The sequence below is a fragment of the Capsicum annuum genome, chromosome 9, assembly GCF_002878395.1.
Source record: "Capsicum annuum cultivar UCD-10X-F1 chromosome 9, UCD10Xv1.1, whole genome shotgun sequence".
Lineage (NCBI taxonomy): Eukaryota > Viridiplantae > Streptophyta > Magnoliopsida > Solanales > Solanaceae > Capsicum > Capsicum annuum.
This window is the reverse complement of record NC_061119.1, coordinates 164,036,143-164,055,959: the sequence shown is the minus strand read 5'-3', so window position 1 is coordinate 164,055,959 and position 19,817 is coordinate 164,036,143. Positions and strand designations below refer to the sequence as shown.

At 31.3% G+C, this 19,817-nt stretch overlaps 2 protein-coding genes and 1 pseudogene across 3 annotated transcripts; all 3 read right to left on the bottom strand.

Moving 5' to 3' along the window:
- Window positions 1-5,045: 5,045 nt before the first annotated feature.
- Window positions 5,046-7,743, bottom strand: LOC107841978 (SKP1-like protein 16). The gene is made up of 2 exons (XM_016685806.2): window positions 6,872-7,743; window positions 5,046-5,374 (listed from the first exon to the last, which is right to left on the bottom strand). The coding sequence occupies exons 1-2, from the start codon at window positions 7,121-7,123 to the stop codon at window positions 5,201-5,203; spliced, it is 426 nt and encodes a 141-aa protein (XP_016541292.2). The 5' UTR covers window positions 7,124-7,743; the 3' UTR covers window positions 5,046-5,200.
- Window positions 7,744-8,790: 1,047 nt separating this feature from the next.
- Window positions 8,791-13,220, bottom strand: LOC107842431. 2 transcript variants are annotated; one of them, XM_016686272.2, is made up of 6 exons: window positions 12,709-13,219; window positions 11,992-12,598; window positions 11,763-11,882; window positions 9,667-9,836; window positions 9,397-9,583; window positions 8,791-9,298 (listed from the first exon to the last, which is right to left on the bottom strand). In XM_016686272.2, coding segments are annotated over exons 1-6 (1,254 nt in total). In that variant the 5' UTR covers window positions 12,711-13,219; the 3' UTR covers window positions 8,791-9,130. The 2 variants fall into 2 exon arrangements, with proteins under 2 accessions (XP_016541758.2, XP_016541757.2); XM_016686271.2 differs by having other exon boundaries at window positions 11,992-13,220.
- A 3,917-nt stretch (window positions 13,221-17,137) lies between these two features.
- The window catches only part of LOC107841309, a 31,782-nt pseudogene continuing 29,102 nt past the window's right edge, over window positions 17,138-19,817 (bottom strand).

Below are 19,817 nucleotides of genomic sequence, written 5' to 3'. Positions count from 1 at the left end.
AACTAATTTTAGCTATGCCTTAAATAAATAGGGGTCCCAAAATAAGTTATATGGCGTCTATCCCTCTAAAAGAAAATTCTAAGGACATGTTTGACCATAGAAATCAAAAACATATTTATTTTATTTGGTAGTTTTAACGTTGAAAATAGAGTTGAAGTTGTGTTTGATCATAGTATTTTGAAAATGGAATATTTTTGAAGTTAAAAAATATAAAAAGTGAAATAAAAGTTGAAAAAAATTAGAGTTTTACAAAATTGGGTTGTTTTATAAAAATAAATTTAAAAAAAATTGAAAAAAATAAATTCATTAATAGTGCAAAAAGTGAATTCAAAAATAGTGAAAACAACTCTTCAGATGTTTTTCAAAAATCCTAATATGGTGAAAAGATATTTCGAAATATTTCTGGTCAAACAAATATTCTGAAATAAAGTAAAAATATATTTTGAAATATTATAAATAATATTAATGGCCAAACACTAGTGAGAAATTTTTTTTATTAATCTTATCCTAAGATTCAAACTACTCTAAATCAATTGAAGTTTGCTTCACAAGTAATATGCCAAACTTCAGACACGAATTTTTTTCAACTTCTGTTAAGCTTGCCTAAAGTCAATTCTGATGTGGCTAATTAAACTTACCAAATTAAATCTGGCTATGCCTTAAATAGGGGTCCCAAAATAGGCTATCCGTTCACCTGCCCCTCTAACACTTTGTTTGGGTGGTAGTTTGTCGTGGTTTTATAATGTACGGTATTGTGTGGTATAGTATGATATTGTATAGTATAGTATAGTACAATATAATATTTTTGTATTATTCACTGTTGTTTAAAAACAGTTTTATTATTTGGTTTGATGGTATGATACTGTATCGTAATTGATAAATTTACTAAAATACTCTTAATTAGTATAAATGTCAAATTTATTAATAATTATTAATAAAATAGTTTTCTTCCTACTAATTTGTGATAATTATGTCACTTAAATATATTAAGTTGTTAATTTTTTGTAAATTCTAACAAAATTAGTAAAAGAGAAGATCAAAACAAATATAATCAAATTCATTTTTTATAATAACAAATTTAACTTCTTTGGTGTTTTGAGACATGAAAGCAACGATAAGTACAAAGTTAGAATGCATCTTTTGTGTATGCTATGGGTATGGTTGGTATAGAATCTAAAAAACATTTTCTAGGAAAATAAATTATTTCTTACTTATTTTCTTGTGTCTGTTACGCAGATAAAAAATATTTTCTAAAAGCATTTATATATACTAAAAATGGATCAATGAGAACGAATTAAATAAGAGGGTAGAGCAAGAAGGAAAAATTTGATTATTTTTTTTTTTGTAAAAATTATTTAGGGGTGGGGTAGTGAAGTAAGGGTTGGGGTAGGAGTAGTAGGTGGGGTAAGAAAAAAATAAAAAAGAAAAAAATAAATTTAAAAAAAAAAGGTAAGGGTGAGGTAAGAAAAAGTTTTGAACTTTTTAAAAAAAAATGGGTTGGGGGTTTGGGGAGAGGGGTGAGATTAAATTCTTTTAGATTTGGGATGGGGCTGGGGTAGGAGTATTAAATAAGGACATAATTGAAAAAAGATAAGCGAATCATGAGATACAATTAAATCGGTAGTCACATAAAATGACGATAACTTAGTAATCAACTCTGACTATGCTTTGAATAGATTAGAGGTTCTAAAATAGGCTATTTTTGCACCTGCTCCCTTAAAAGGATATTCTAATAGGCTATTTTCATTTTACTTTCATGAACCTTATTCTAAGAGTCAAACTGAGTTCAAAGTTAAAAGGAGTATTTTTTCAAGCTTAGGAGTCAAAACGGACAGTCCCTTTTTTTATGTACCAAAACAAACAGTTTATCTAATAATGGACAAACCACAACCAACATCGTCTGTGAGTGTTTGGGGATGACAAGAATGGCTATAGGATTTGCTCAAAAATAAACAAACTATATTTTCATAAAAAAAAAAATTAATAATTTGCCCATTTGTGGGCAAACTACTTTTATTTGGGGAAACTATGATTCTTCCACTGAGAGATTCAACTGAAAACTAATTAGACATCACACTGCTAATATTCCTGAATGTTTTGTCACTTCAATTTTTGAGAAATGGTACAATTTTTTCACTTATAAAATATGTGTTGTTGTTCACTCCATTTTATCTCATTCATCTATCATATTATTCTGCTAATATCATTTCTTTTGGGCTTTGAAAATTGATAATTATGTCTCAACAATCCAAAATATCTTTATATTCAATTGAATCAGATGTATGTAAATGAAATCAATATTTTAAAATGAAAACATCAAGGACTTCAAGAAATTTCGATTGTAAGTTTTGGAGTTGTGTGCATTTGAAGGTAAAATTGTTAAGTTGTTCAATTAAATATATGTATATGTTAATCTTTTTTCTTATTTTGTTGTTGTAGAAAAATGGTGGATGTGATTATTTTCGATAGGTAGAAAATATGTCAACAAATGAAACAAACATCATTTTATCACGATTGAAGAGATCCACATTCGATGGTGATACCGCGACTTCACAAAACACTATGAAGTTTGACGCGCTATTTAATCTCAGCGAGTCATAGAAGATAGAGATTTTCTTAGGACATTGCTAAAAGAATTCAAAGAAAAACAAAATCATTTGAAAGATATGCTTAATGAAACTAAGTAAGAAAATCGTATTTTGAAAAGAAAATGAAATAAAGAACAAAAAAAAATGAAGCCATAAAATAACTGTGCCCAGATTAAAATATTGTAGGACAACCATGTAACAAGGCAATGTCTTGAAAGAACCTTCAAAATCACCATACACAATTACAAAAGCTTTCCTACGAGCTTTTTATGCTTTTCTATAATTCGGAGTATAATTAAACTTTATTTTCTTAACTTTCTGCACCGTTTTAGTACTAAAGTATGTGTCGGATAAAATCAATGTAATCACTAAAGTAACAATCATGTTACTACTAAAATTACAATGATCCTCTTTATAATCATCTTTTAAAAAATATGTTTTTGGGTCATTTTTTGGACCACCCACAAACCACTTGAAAGCTCACTAAAACAAATCATTCATTTGCAACCCATTTCATTCCATTTGCAAATCACCTTTCAATTTTTTGCTTTGGATCGATCATAAATATACTCTTCTTCATTGCGATGCAATGTCGTCTTAGTGCATCTTTTGTTTGCTCTTTATTATGAAATATCATACCTATATAAATATATAAAATATGGCCAAACAAATAACAGCTAAAATCGCAAGATTAAATACATAAACATATTATTGTTTGTGAAAATAAAAGTAGTTTGTCCAAATAAAAGCAGTTTGTCCACAAATGGATAAACTATTAAAAATTTGTGAAAATGTAGTTTGCCCATTTTTTGACAAGCCCAATTGACATATTTTTTTCTCCCCAAACTTCACAGATGGTGTTAGTTACAGTTCGTCCATTTTTGAGAAAACTGTCCATTTTGATTAAAAGAAGTGTAAACAACATAAATCCCCTACCTAGTGAAACTATTTACATAAAATCCCTTCAAGTTTTCTCTCTCCCTTTTTTTTGCAAATATAATCATACATTTGTTCGTCCATTATACATAGCTCGAATGTATGATAAAACTGTTAATCCTATATTTAAGACAAGATAATCCAGAATTTATTTGACAGTTCCTTAATTAACGGCAATAATTAGCTAACATTAAGTAATGTGTGAATAAAAATAGTAACTGAAATTTAAATTTCAAAAAAATCTTAAACTTTACAATAAATTCGTTTTGGGTTGTTAATTTACGATCTGGGGAAAAAAATTATTATTCTACATCGTTCTTCAATTATACGAAAATCAATATGAATATCCCCATATTATTGCGACATTCTGAATTCTGGGGGTGGAAAATAATTTATAAATCCTACAAAAGTGACGCAATTATTGTTTCAGAAAATATAACTTTCTTGAAATTGATTGCTACGATAGCAATAGAATTGGATCTCAACAAAGTATATAAGAAAATTGAAGTGAAATATGTCGTTGAAAGTAATTCTTCTCCAATTGTCATTACGAATGACAATGGAGTGAGAGTTTTCATCGAGTTGAAGAAGTAATTTTCTGAATTGGTTAATTTTTCGTTGTGTATTCCCATTTTCGACAAATCGAATGAGAAAATCGAGTTTGATAGAGAAACTGAGGCTATAGTATGTCTGGTAATATTTGTATCAGATGTGTTGAACAAGTTCATGTTTTGATTTTGTGTTCTGATGAATGTAATCATAATTTTTCGAATGTATAACATATGATTATACATTCGATTGAATGTATAACATGTCCTTATACATTCGAGTCAATGTATAATGAAACTGTGATAGGTCCAAATTTTACATTTTTTTCAGAAATTATGATTTTTAGAAATTTTGTATAATATAATAACTCGGTGTAAAAATTTGATGCAGCTATGTACTTCATTACTGTAACAAAGACTGCAAGTGGGTATTGAAGGCGTCTAGTATGAATCATTCGAAAATGTTTGTGATAAAAAGATTTGATTTGGAGCATACTTGCAGTCTTAGCGATAGAGTGCTGAATAACTTAGTTGCGAAAATGAAAACAAGCAAAACCATTATGAAAACAAGCAAATAACAGTAAATGTTCAAGCCTTGCAGCAAAATCATAGTCAACTCTTTTGGCCCCTTAACAGTGTCTAGTTTCTGGGTCATTTCAAATCCTGCTAGATTACACACTCAAATAGCATACACCAAGAATCATTTAGAATATCATGCCAATATTGAAGTCAGGATGTGGGGACTCAGCACTTCCAAATGAGGAGGAGGAGGAGAAATGCCTATTTCCTGCTAAAAGTTCATTACTCAAGAAACAGACGCCTGCACAACATAAATATGCCACTAGCTAAAACACAACTTAAAGCAACAACACTTGGAAGTAACACCAGGAATAACATAAATCTTCAGGAACAATCAAATAAAAATATAACAGCCCAATAAACCAAGTAAATATATAAGCATAGCACAAATAGATTGTAACAAATCTTCTCAGTGAACAACCACCACTTAAAAGTTGTTACGCATAAGTTAGGAACAACGAAATCTAAAGGTTCCAAAAGCAAACATTCATTGGGAATATATTTACTACTAATAGAAAGTGTTTATAACATTAGAATACGAGAACTTCTTCACTCAAAGGCCCAAACATTCTCCCTCCTAACCTCCTCCTCCTCTTCAGGTGTAAAGTCATTCTTTATGTTGAAGGTCTTGCTGATCTCTTCTGGAGTCTTTCCTTTGATCATGTCAGCCACAGTCTGGCGGGTGAGATCTAGTAGGCTCTTGATGTTCAAATCATTATTAGCCTGAAAAGTTGTAAGAACAGCATCCATTAGAAATCTAAAATAATTTACTATAAAAAATCAAATATTTAAAGATTTTAACTTTACTAGCATATTATATTAGCATCAGTGATACAGGAATTATATATTAAATTAAACTACTTGTTAAAAGATCAAGCGTAACAGCAAAAACATCACAACAAGAATCTTTAAAGTTAAAGCCTTCCTAATAGAAATAATTATGAAAAGGGTTCGAAATTCACAAAACTACCAAATCAACACTAAGAACAAAATCTATATCAAAGGAAATTATAAGTATGTCATCACCCTACACTTGCGTGTATCTCTACTACCTTCTACTTCAGAATGCCTAAAAATTGAATTACTTGTATGCACATGAAAGACTAAGTTCCTCTACAACTATTATACAATTAGCCAAGCAAATAACATCAATTACTCAAGATAACAAACAACACATGCAACAGATGTAAATATTGTAAATGCAATGCATAAAACCGACAATGGTCGATGGAACCTAAACAGTACACAAAAGCATTAAAAATCAACTCAACACAAGTACACGAATAAGTGAATCCTAAATAAAAAATCAGGTAAATAAGGCGAACACATTATATACACGAACAATAAGAGCAAACAGGGGCAAATATTATAAAACTTACCAATGAGCCCTGAACAGAAAATCAGGCAAAATAAACTACTTATCAACCGAATCAGTTCCAATTAAAGCTAAAAAAACTCAACAATACATAAACAATTAAAGTAAGAGAAACATAAACCATAACCATCACCATCACATAAAGGTATAACAGTCCATGAACAATAAACAAACTTATAATCCAATAATCAAATAACTACAACAAAAGCATGAAAATCAACTTAATTTAGACAATTTATCCGAAAAATAAAATCAGACTCTAATTACACAACAGTAACTCATGTATGATGCTAGCTTATACATTCAAAATATTAAATCAGACCCTCATTATACAACAGTTAGACATGTATGAATGTAAGTTATACATTCAATTATTAAACTGCAGTAATGGATAATGCCATGATACACATTTACTACTTAAAAATGTATGACCTATAAGTTTGTTAGAATGTATAATGTCACCTTATACAATATTAGGACTTTTTGACTATTTGGATATTCAGAACTGCCAATGTATAACATATTGAAATATATTTCGGAATACCTATATTATACATTATTTGGGTAAAAATAACTAATGTATAATGTCTTATAGTTTACAATTTAAACCTCGAGAATGTATGGTGTCTTATGTACCTATATGTTTGTAATGTATCCTTATACAAAATTCATACATTCAATATGTATAGTTCGACTTAATACAAGTCCAGCCTTTTCTATGTATATAAAAACGTATATTATACATTAGTCAGTTAAACAAAGTAATGTATAATGTATGCCTAACTAAATAGATAGAACACATATGAACACTGTATAAACCTATAATATCAGCTTATAAACAATACCTTCGGAAGACGAGGTCGACCGGAATCATCAATCTTCTTTTTACTTTTAGCTTTTGAACCTGACTTCGATCTAGAATTTGCAACTTCCTTCAATTTCTTCATTGTAACGGAGTTGTTTCGGTGCTTTGCGCGATTCTCTGCGAAATTGGGCTCCTCGAAATCAAATGTATCAGGAACAAAACCAAAGGAAATATCATGCTCTGTAGCATCTAACTGACTAAATCCTAAACTAAAACTAGAACGAGAATCCATTACCAATTTTACGCTCTATTGATTTAACCGTAGCAACTACAAAACAAGAAAATCGAAGATCTAACTTGAAGTATATGAAAAAAAAATAGAAATTTTTTATTCAGCAAGAACTTTATGCTTTTGAGTACAGTATATGAATTAATAAGGACCTACATAGCTGAATTTTATACACCTTAATAATAGAAACCAAAAAAGAAAAAAAAAAACAAGAATGGCAGCTCTTCTACAAAGGAAACTGCAGGTGGTTATACATATACCAGCTGCTAAACATGTCGCCAGCTTCCCAGATCAACGAAAAATGATCCCTCAATATGAGGGAAGAGATCTCGAGAAACTGCAGGTGGTAAACATAGGGAATAAACGAACTACAAAACTTGAATATGACTGTAAAATACATTAATTTCATACAAAAATCTGCATGCAATCAAAGAAGAAACGGGAGAAACTCCTGAATTGGTAAAGTTGAAAAAAAAAATTAAAAAATTAATGATGTAAATTAGTAAAAATAATTAAAGCTTGATAACTTATAATTTGATAACCACTAAGTAGACGTTACTTCAATTTTGCCGTAAAAAATGGGTTTCAAATATGGTGGAAAATTCGGATGGATAATAGGAGCAATTGAGAGCAAAATACGGAAGCCAAAAATCGTGTTTTAGATGTATAATATTTAGGAGAGAGAGTATCAAATAAGGAAATTTTTGTAATTAGTTTGAGATTTATGTAAATACTTTACCAATTTGGAATTTAATGTAATTGTGTAACTTTACCTTGTATATATATGTAAATTTTAATTAAAAAAAAACTGTTCATTTTGATTCCTAAACTTGAAAAAGCGTCTCTTTTAACTTCGGACTCGATTCAAACTAGTCTTACAAGAGTTAGCTTGTCTATCTTACCAAATTCGGTCTCTTTATATTGGTTTAAGCAAAAACCATTAATTTGGTTTGGCAGGGTAAATATTAGGGATGTCAAATGACGTATTGAGTTGAATTTGAACAGATGAAAATGAGGTAAGTTAAAAAATAAGTAGATCATTAACCCGATAAAAGTCACTTGAATTTAAGTGAGCTAGAATTAAGTAGGCAAAACAATGTGTTATTGGTCAACCCACCAAATTCTTCCTAAGTTTTAATTTATTAGTTTGCTTTCTTGCAATTGTTTCATTGTCTAACTAATCTTTTTCTTATGATTGTATATAAATATATGTAACAACAAAATTGTCATTTTCAATATTTCGACAACGTTTCTCACAGGTTAATTTGAACTATACAACAGCTCAACTTTAGATAAGACTGAATTGACAGGTCAAATGGACCGAGTTAAGCGATCCCCTGAGTTAATAACAAACAAGTCATTAGCCTTCTCAAATTTGGGCAAGTCAAATCTTTATGAGTTAATTTTGTCATCTCTAAGCAATAGCTCAAGGGAAGGCATAAGCACTTATAGGCACTTAAGACTGCCCCTGATCTAATGAACATGCATAGTAGAACCAGCAAGTGCAAAACACATTTTGTTCAATACTTGATTTAAACAAGTCACTATTGCCAGAATTCTCCCCATTTCACTTGCCTTGTGGAACTCAAGACAGGTGAAAGTTTATGGCCAAAAGAATCCAACTCACCACGCATAGGAGAGTAATATTTACGGAAGTTAAGACCAATGAATAAATGGTACCAGAAAGACCGAATCTGGACGTCCTAGTTGAAAAATCTCATCAAAATCTCACTTGTCAATGTCATGCACCCCGAGGTTGATCCAAACCTCTCCTGTGTGATATTACTATTATCATGGCTATGAGGCCAAGATCTTGGAATATTTTTCATGCTCCGACTTACAAGGCTTAACTACAAATGGTAAAGACATTAGACGGAACATTATTCTACCACCTTAGGACTTGAACAATCCATCTCACCAGAAAATATACAGAAATGCTCCTGGAGAAAGCACTACCACGTGTAATGGACTAACTTCTACAGCTTTAGGTTGAGATCGACATACTAACTTCTACAGCTTTAGGTTGAGATCAACGTTTCCTCCGACTTCAACATGGCAGCTGCGCTTGTTTGTTCCTTCTTGGCTGATTTGTACCCTTGCAGTTGGGAAGAATCCGTAGATAGGTTGTTGAACTGATCTGCTTATGGCTGAGCTTGTTGAAGGTTCTTCAGCAACTCCCTGTGGAATTAACGAAGGCAACAAGTTCGTTACAGCAAATTGAGCTACCAATAGATGAGGGCATCAGAACATAAAAATGGTAGACCTTTTGTTCTCACCTGACAGGTTACTGATTCCAAATTAAGTATCTCTCGACTCCGAACGGTTGAATTAGATGAATGCTGATATGGAAAAGCAGCTGTAGGAAGAGCCAACGTGAGAAAATCTCCATTGAGAGCTTTCTTTTGTCTGACAACATTCCTTGGTTTGGACTCGGACAGAGTCCGTGATCCTGAAGGAGCTTCTCTGGAGAAAAAAAGCCAAAAAAAAAAGTCTGAGCACGCATGTTAAGCACTAAAACTATGAAATGATCACTCATGACATCAAACCTTTTGAGCAGATTTCCGGATTCTAAACTGGCTGCGCATTCATTGCTGCAAGAAGCTGATTCAGGTGATCTGGATGAAAGGTTAACATATCCCGGAGGAAATTTGCACTGAAATGCAGGGACTGGCGGAAAATCTGGAGAGAAGGGATATGGTCTCTTCATGCCAACCATCTGCAAATACAGCATCAGTAATCAAAATAGTAGCCATCAAATAAAAAACTTATAGATAAACCATCTAGAGACCTCGTTCCAGTTTGACCAGCAGAAATAATGGTTGAAGACTTGTTATCTCACCAATCTATGTTGGGGTGGACACAACACTCCCGGATGCATCAAGCAAGAAAATCTTCTTGAACGTAGAATAAACAAAATACCACACCCAAACCATCCAACTTCCCTTTCCAAACAGTATATCCTTGACTCCCGCATCTCCATCTCTCCTTCACCTTTTCCAGCCTCAACCAGAAGCCAATCCTCTAATGCTATGAGATGGCATTTGGAATGATTTATTTGACTTATTATAGCCTGTCTTTTATGGAAAGTGTCAAAAAGATATTCTTGATGAGAAGCAATTTGTGTTTGGCCAATAGATTTAAAAACAGTTTTGAGCCGCAATTAGAGTTTGGACAAATTTTTAAAAATTCCTTTTAAGCAGTATGTTTTTCTCAAAAGTGCTTTTCAAAAACGTAACTTTTTCCAAAAAAAGTACTTCTGGAAAAAGTTACTTTTTTTAGTTTCTGAAAACCGACTTCTGCTACTGCTCAGAAGCACTTATTTTCTCTCAAAAGTTTGGCCAAACACCTCATTTTTTGTGAAAAAAAAAAAAAAAAAAAAAAAGGTACTTCTTTACAAATTAAGCACTTAATAAGCTTGGCCAAACAGGCTATTAGTAGGCTCTTAGTTTGCTCCACTTTTTGCATTGAGCTTGACTTGGATCCATGCATATGATATTCATCTGATGGATAATAACATTGTCATTGTGACATATGTCTCTTGGTTTTTTAATCATTATCCTCGGGTAGCTTGTTTAGATGCAAGAACACAAGAACTGTTTTAGCAAAAAGGGGACAACAATAGAGCTACTCTAGGATTTTGTTGGGAGTGGAGGGTGCAACACTGAGCTGCGCGAGCATCTCTTCTGACTTCACAACAGTAAGGAATAAGGAGGAGGTGGGAAGAGACAAGGACATTACTGCATTCTGTGTTTCTGGATTGTACGATGCTCTTTTCAACCATGGACTTGGATTCAAGGGGATCAAGTATCTGAATATTAGTTTAGGGCAAAAGAGAGGAATCTTTTTAGTTCTTTTGGCGGTAGAAGGCATTTACTTAAGCTTTTTTTAATAATCGTGATGTCCTGCCAACTTGTGCATACTTGGACTAATTCCACAAGATACCTACAACCTCCTACCAGCAACAAATACCAGGTAACTTTGTTCACCATGGCTAGAACAGATGAAAAGAAATCGCCTAGTGTTTTTGCCCCGGTTCGGAATTAAACATGAGACGTCATGGCGCTCAACACACTTCATTGACCACTAAAGCTTTTTACTACCAAGTTTGAAGAAATGAAAAGGGATGAAAATGGATGTTCAACACATTGGAAGTAAATGACATGTCTACAACAACAACAACAACAACCACATGCCTAGTGAAATCCCACAAAGTGGGATCTGGGGAGGGTACAGTGTATGAAGAATCGACTCAAGTAAATGAATGTCTGCATCTTTATAATTCAAAGCACATTAACATAATTGTTTGGTACAAATTCAGATCATCACTAGAATCAAGAAGATATCCAATTAAACAGTATTTCAGTATTTCAGCCTTTGATAGAAGAGAACAAAAACAACATACCCTGTGTATTCCCACAACTCCCACAAGAGGGTAGAGTGTACGCATACCTTACTCATACCTCGTGGAGATAGAGAGGCTGTTTACGAAAGACCCTCGGCTCAAATAAAACATAACAAACAGTTTGAAAAATACAATACAGAGATAGAAGTAATGGAGAAAGAGTTAAAGAAGAGAGCATTATGAAAATTGATTTCTATATAGTAGTGACTAGTGACTAACTGGCACAATAAAAGAAACTACCTTCACATCTTCAGGCCACAGAGGTAAATAATTACACGAATAATAATTTTGGTTTGAAGGGGGCTCCATCTGATAATTCAGTACAGATGATGATGATGAAATCCCTGATGAGATATTCATCTGCAAGTTACCACAAAGCAATCCAATCAGCATTTCAAACACATAAAAACAAAACTATAGTTCCAACAATTGATATATAACATTGCAAATAACTAATAAACTTGCTTACCGTTGACGAAGAGCAAGAAGATTGCTGATATTGTAGTGATCTTTGCAGCACACTGGGTAGAGGCAAAATGGGGTTATGCAGTGCATTAGGCAAATCTACACTAGAGCCGAAAGCACCAAGACCGTGGCGATTTCCCTGTTGGCTTTCTCTTTCAGGACTAAACTCACAACTCCACAATATAGGACATTTATCACTACTCCCAGTACCCGTAACGGATGACCAACTTACCTCCCCTCCACCCACATTCAACGTTTTTTCCTTCGGACGAAAACCATCAAGAACTAAGGCAGACACATTTGGTGTAAAAACACAACTTTTTGAAGGCAAATCCATCGTTGATGGTGGCGATAAAGGGTTGTTTTTAGGCCTAAAAGTAGGACATTCAACTACTAAACATTTATTTGGTGCCAAAACATTAGGTGTGGGATTTTTTTCCCCTTCCATTCTAATCCTTTCAAGTTGGGCAACACCAAGTCCTCTTTGTGGGACTTTCTTCGCCTTCACTTTCTTGGATGGTCTACTATTACCACCACTACCGGTACCACCGCCGCCATACTCACTACCAGTGTAATCACTATGGTTATGTTCTTCTATTGCCATTATCGACCTCGGCATCATAGTACAAGAAGAAACTATATATTAATATTTAAGTGTAAAACTCAAAGGGTAAAAATATATATATAAACAGAGAATAAGCTAACCACATTGTAACCATACATTAAATTCTTGAAAAGATACAATTAATCTTGAAAACCCCAAATGGAAATAATCAAATAAAATTCAGAAAGAATCCAAATTCAAGAAAACCCAATTCTCCATTTTGTATGTTAGATGAAAAATAAATCTTCTTTATCATCAAGTCAAGATCTGCAAATAAATAAATGTACAAATCCCATATAAAATGGATCTTCATTTACAGAAAATGTACAACCAGTGAAGCTGAAAACAGCAAGGCTTAAAAGAGTATCTGAGAAATTCGGATTTTTCTCATAACCAGTTGTCTGATAAAATAAGAAACATTATATTATTTTTTTATTTTTTTTGAAAATGAAATCTAAAGGAAAATTGAAGGTGGAAATCTAAAGGAAGCTGAAAATACGGTTAGTGTGAGAGAAATCAAAATTTATGGGCCAAAATTGTAGGTGGCCTTTAAATTTGCTTTCTTTCGCTTGGGAGACCGACTCTCACGTACTGCTCTCTCTCTCTTTTCCTCGAAATCTCTCATTCAATTCTCCTCTCTCTTCAAATGATCATTTTGTAGAGTGTATTAAAAAACTAATATATGTATTATTAGTTTAACGTATATTATTAGTATTTTATTTAGTCTTTTTCTGTTTAAAAAAAAATTATATATTTTGATTTAGCATAAAATTTTAAAAGATAAATATGATTGTTGAATCTTATGACCTTAAATTAAAGTTGTGTTAAATTATCAAAATATTTTTTAATTTTGTGGTATTAAACATGTCATGTAGAAAGTTGAAATTAAAGTATTGCTAAAAAAAAGTAGTTTTTTTTTAAGTGGAATAAAAAGGAATCATTTTTTTTAAACGGAGGAAGTATTTTTTTCATCCTATTTATACTATCCCGTTTCAAAAAGAATGACATACTTTCCTTTTTAATCCGTTTCAAAAAGAATGATCCCTTTTCTTTTTTTGGCAATACTTTAATTTCAACTTTCCACATGGCATATTTATGATCACAAGATTAAAGGGCATTTTGGTACATTTGACACAACTTTAATTTAAGGCGACAAAATTTAAAAGTCTTCTTTATTTTCTTAAATTTTGTGCCAAGTGAAAGTAAGTCATTTTTTTTAAACGAAGGAAGTAATATTTTATTATGTATTGAGGTGTGTATTACTAATATCTCAAAATCTATAATATTAGTAATGCAATAGATTCAATATATGCACTAACATGATTAAAGACTCCATTATTCTTTAAAAAAAAATTGCATTCTTTTCAACATATATATGGAGGTTATTTCTATAAAATAATAATAATAATAATTTTAAAAAAAATTATATAATTCATGTTATTTTTAATATATCAAACAAACACTACATAAGAAAAATATAAGTATAGTTAACACAAACATTATTAATACAAGCATTGTCAGTACATCATATTTTATATCATTCTTATACACTCTACCAAACGACCCCTAAGTACTCTACAACAAGCATTGTAGCTCTAGGCTTTTATTACTACTAAAAAATTGATTTTGATTTCTTTCCATCCATTCTTACTTGTTCGATATTTAGTTAAATATATGTACTAAATACAATAACAAGTTTATTAGTTATTCTTTAAATATAATAAATTTAATATTTTAATTAAAAAATAATATACAATCTTCATCCCATTTTACGTGACATTTATCTAGAATGTAAGAAAAAAAATGACTTTTAAAATTTGTGGTCTAAAATAGTCTTTAATATTCATGGTATGGTTGTAAAGCATTTTATTAAGAGTAAAAAGAAAATCTTAAAGTGAATTTTTTTCCTAACTAAAGTAAGGTAATATTCTCTTTGGGATGAAATAAAAAGAAAAGTGTGTCATACAGAATGAGATGAAGGGAATAGTTAATATAGTGGACAAATAAAAATGGATGCACGAAGTATTATCATCTTAATCAGACCTCCTAAAATGATAATGGTACATTTGGTTGATTGTATTGAACTATATATCAATCTTAAATATAAGATTGGTCTAATGGATTCAGCGAGTTGAAGAGTCGTTAACTTTTTTTTTTAGAGGTTGCTTGTGACGGTAGCTTCAACTAGGAAATCAAAACAGGCCAAATAGAGTAAGTCCTGAGGCGAATATCATCGAATTGAAAAATGGATTGAGTCGGCTAATGATCATTTGATGATTTAGTGGAAAATGAGAATAGAGAGTTGCTCACATAAACGAATGAATAAGACTGTTGGTCATGATCGAATCAGAGATTCCGACAACTCGAGAATTGACAAAAAGAGATGGATAAGATACTGAAATTTATCTAAAATTTTTGACCTTTCGAAGTAGGGCTTCGACCCGTGACAAGCTAACTCCTCGAGTTATTGGGTGGCATATTTATGTACTGATAAATCAAACTCTTAATTTCAGAAGGAGGCTCTAAAGAGCTCTTTAACTTTCCCATAAACGTCATTTCCGCGAAAGAAAAAGTAATTCTTCATTCGATCTTCGTTCCAAATTCTAATCTTGCTAAATCACCTTTTTCTACTAAATAGCTAAATATTTTTGTACTTTTTGTTCCTGTTTCTTATCTTATATAGTAATGTTCAGTTCGTGGCCCATGAAACTTATGTCTATGCTAAGTCTCATGCTTCCCATACACTACAAGAAAGTAGAGATATGAAGATATTATATAAACATTGTATTAAGGAGTTTAAATATCACAAATTTATCTACTGACATTTAATTTACATTTTAAATAAATGTCGCAAATTTTATTGTCGAGAATGTTTTCAACATTTAAGTAAATGTCGGAAAAAATTTGTGACATTAACTTCGGGATATTTATGTAAATATCGAAATAGATTTGCAATGTTTATTTGCAACATATGGGTAAATATTGATAAAAAATTTACGATATTATCTCTGACATTTAGATAAAAGTCAGTATGAGATATATGACATTTTATTTTCGACATTAAGGTAAATGTCGATAAGAAATTTATGACATTTATATGGAATGTCACTTAATTTCTAACTTTTAAATTAAATATTTGATAGATTTTTCTTTGTGACACTTACTTGTGACCTTTATAAAATGTTGTATTTAAATTACTGTCGTTTTAGTTGACTCCAATAAATAAAATATTAATGTCGTAAAATTTAGTAGCAATCATTTAGAACATTCTAAAATTGTCATCAATATTATTGCATTTAGATTAATGTCAGTATCAATTATTTTTAAAATGGATGCAAATTCTCTATGACACAAATATTTAGAGTTAATTTAATCTATAGATTCATAGATAACAACCTCTTATAATAAATATGAAATATATGTAAAGTAAATGTGTTCTAATATTATAACCAAAGAGCAGAATAGCAAAATAATAATTATTTTGTAAAAGTTAAATGGTATCAAATCAAATGATCTAAGTAAAAATGAAATATAAATATAATTTTTCAACATGCAGCTTTAATGCCTAATTCAAATTAATTTTATTAAATTCTCAAATAAAATCTACAATAAAGCTTTATGAAATCACCAATCCACAAGTTGAGGGCATTTTAAAGCTATTAATTGACCTCAATTTCTTGAAAAGCTCTGCATAAGAAATTCACATAAAAGAAAAAATTATAACTATATGATGAAATTATTTCCTCCATGGCTAATACAGATTGGAATATCAAAAAAGCACATTGAATTTTTTTAAGACAAGCATATTGAAAAATTGATGCAAAAGCATCAACTAGAGATGACAATTTTTTCTCTTTGAAAGAAAAGAAAAAAGAAAAGGGATATCTTGTAATTTTTCTAACGTACCCACTTTCATTTATTTGTGTCAACTACACTAGTTTTGGTCTTCTTGATCATCTTAGCATGAGAAGAAAAATTAAGTTGATTAATTAAATATTTACAAAATTCAAAACATAACAAATCATAGCATACATAGTACGCCCATTTTCCCATAAGAAAAATCAAAACAAAATTATAAGATTGCTTCAACAACAAATACTTAACCAAGATTACCGATGAATAACTCTGATATAGCATAGCATTATGAAAAATTCATATATTAAATACACAAAAAGCAATCAGTTAAAATGCAACTTAATTACTCAATTATGATGTTCATCTATAAGTTACAAAACTACTAAGGTTGAACTTCAATACCAACAGTTTACATAACGTAGTGATTAACAGTTGGTCGATTTGTCCCAAATAGAAACAAGAAAAAGGAATCAATTGATCCCAATGAATGTTAGGATTTAAACAAATTGAAATAAAAATCAAAACTTTATTTCCTCTAACCTTTTTTGTGTGAACAAATGAAATGGGTGATAACGATTATTGACGATCTTCAATTGAGTTATCAGAAACCTATCACAAAAAAACTATTCCAATTAAAAATAATGTAAATCTATTATCTAATAAAAGTAATTTTTGTGAACAACACAACGATTTACTGTCCTGATTTTGTATTTGCATCAATAGTAATATCCAAAGACTCTAGATATGCTTGTACACCTGCCTTTACTTTATCTGCTATAATTATTTTCATGTCCATTTTTGGCTTCCGATAATTTTCTCTCCACTGTTTTTCTATCCTCTTTTGCTTCCCCTTTTGCTTCAGACAACTTTTTATCCATCGCTTCCATTTCTTTTGTGCTTTAGCCAACTTTTTAACCATCTAAATTTTCATAGCTGAGGTAGCTTTTTGAACTTCCAACTCAACTCATGTATCAAAATCTCTTTTTTCAGCTTGAGATCATTTATAGCTTGGACCTTAAACTAAACTTGGAGCTGCTCTCTTTCCTAGAGTTCGGACAATTCCATGAGTGTCTGGTCCCATTACTTTTGAGTACACATCATTGGAAGCAATTTTAGGGACATTTAACTCGAGATACACCTCAGCGATATTATCCATTTGTATTTTTTTGAAAGAAAAGTCAAGCAATGAAAAGTTAAAGAAAATTGCAATAGAATAAAAATACCAAAATACTTATAAAGAATCAAATTTTTTCATAACTTCATCAGCAATCTCATTCACTGATTGTGTATTCTCTCTCGTGTGAGTTTTTTGTAATAGCTCAATACGGATTGGCTTTACATCATTATTTTTCCTTGTCATCTATTTCAATAGTAAGAGAATGTTGTAAAATATTCAAGACATATATCAATTAATAAAAAAAATTGCAGGACAAAGAGTGTGATTATGTCATACCTCATCTATAATTTGAGCATGACTTTTTCTTCCTGATGTGTATGGCATAGTCAACTTTTTTTGATTTTTTTTGTTTCTCTTGCTCTTTTCCTAGAGAATTTTAACACAATAATACATAATAGAACAATACACTTTATAATATAATTTGATTAGTTAAAAGGTTCTAACATAGCCAGAATGGCAAACAGAGAGAAATAACAACCCAAGTGAAATCTCCAACTGCTCAGTCTAAGCATCCTAAGAACTTTGATGTAAATAGAGTGAATATCGACACAGAAACACCAATCCAATCTGTGAAATAGGAAGTTTCAAAGTTTGAAGAGATTATTGGCTAGAAGGCTCATAGACAACTGACAGTAGAGGTATGCATCAACTAAGATGGAACTCGAAGAAATAATACTCAACATCAAGAAAGCCATAGTTGAAGTAGAATGCTTGAAAGTAGAAGCAATTGCATTGAAAGAAGATTTGGAAAAGAAAAAATTAGAACTAGCTTCTATACAATAGAGAGAAGGATCTCTTGAAGCTGAGTTGATCAGGAAAAAGTAGAGATTTCACAACTTTAAGGAGAATACGGAATCAAAAGCTTCTGAACATGCACCAGAGGCTGCAGTACCTCATCAAAACTCAAGTCCAAAAGAAAATGTACAAACAAGAAACAGTGAAACCAATTCATCTCCAGAAGTGAGGGTCCCAAAGAAAATGAAGAAGTCCTTGTTTCCGCGCATCTTAATGTTTCTGGGCAAAAAAAAGGCACAGGCCAAGACAAGAAGATGATCTATGCTCCATCTTTCTTGGTTTGGGGCGGGTAAATTCTTGTAGAATATTTATGTATATGCTAAGGTATTTTTATGTATTTTTATGTATAGTACTAAAATAATCCTCACTCTCTGGATGGCAGATTATAGAGGGCAATAAGTTTGTCATAGGTTTGGCTCTTTTAATAAGCCTTTCCGTATTAACGTCGTTGGTGGCTTCACCTTTAACTTGATTAGTAGTAAAAGCTATGAGTTTTAGTAGAATACTAGACATCAAAATTTAACAAAATGATTTTCAAGAAACGCACAAAAGGCAACGAATTTCTATGATTAATCTACTTGCATTTGTGCAATTGTGCGAGGGTTCTCCATTAATCAATTGAAAATTGAATAACATTTATAATTTGTAACTGTCACTAAAAACTAATTAGAGAAAGTAGGGATTTTTGAGTTTAAAACAAACCTGTATGAACCAAGTTCCGAATGTTAGTGTAGTTGCTTAAATCAAATTTTGAAGATAATTACAGAAATCAACATTTGAAGATATTCTTGGACGAGGGTCCTAAATACTTGATGATAGTCACAACAACTGTCTTCCTTATCATCAACTTGTACAATGGGATGGATGTCTTTGATACACAAAATTTTGAAAGTAAGCTTAGCATTAACCACATAGGATACATCTACAAGTCTACACTTGAGATAAAAAAGACCTCCCGAAATCTTCAAATGCTGAAGATTCGGGGAAAAATTTTCCAAGAACTTGTCATTTTCATCATCAGACAACCTGTTATAACCTCTTAAATCCAGCATTTTCAAATTTAAAGAATTTATTTCGAGGCAACCAAAGCCATGAAAAGAAGATAATACCATAGTCTCCAAACCATAATAACCTGATAATAAGTTGACAAGGCCAGCTCAGATATGACCAAGGAGAACAAACTTATTCTCTTTAAAGATTTCCACTGAATAATGCTGTCAACATTAAAAGAATAAAGTAGATGATCTAAAGTTATCAAGGACGAGCAATGAAAGAAAGATTGAGGCAGTGTGACTATGCTCTAACCTATTTGACAGAGTAAAACTTTTTCCATATTTTTCTTTGCAGCAAAACTAAGACATTGACTTATTTGAGACATGTACTGTGATATGTCAACGTA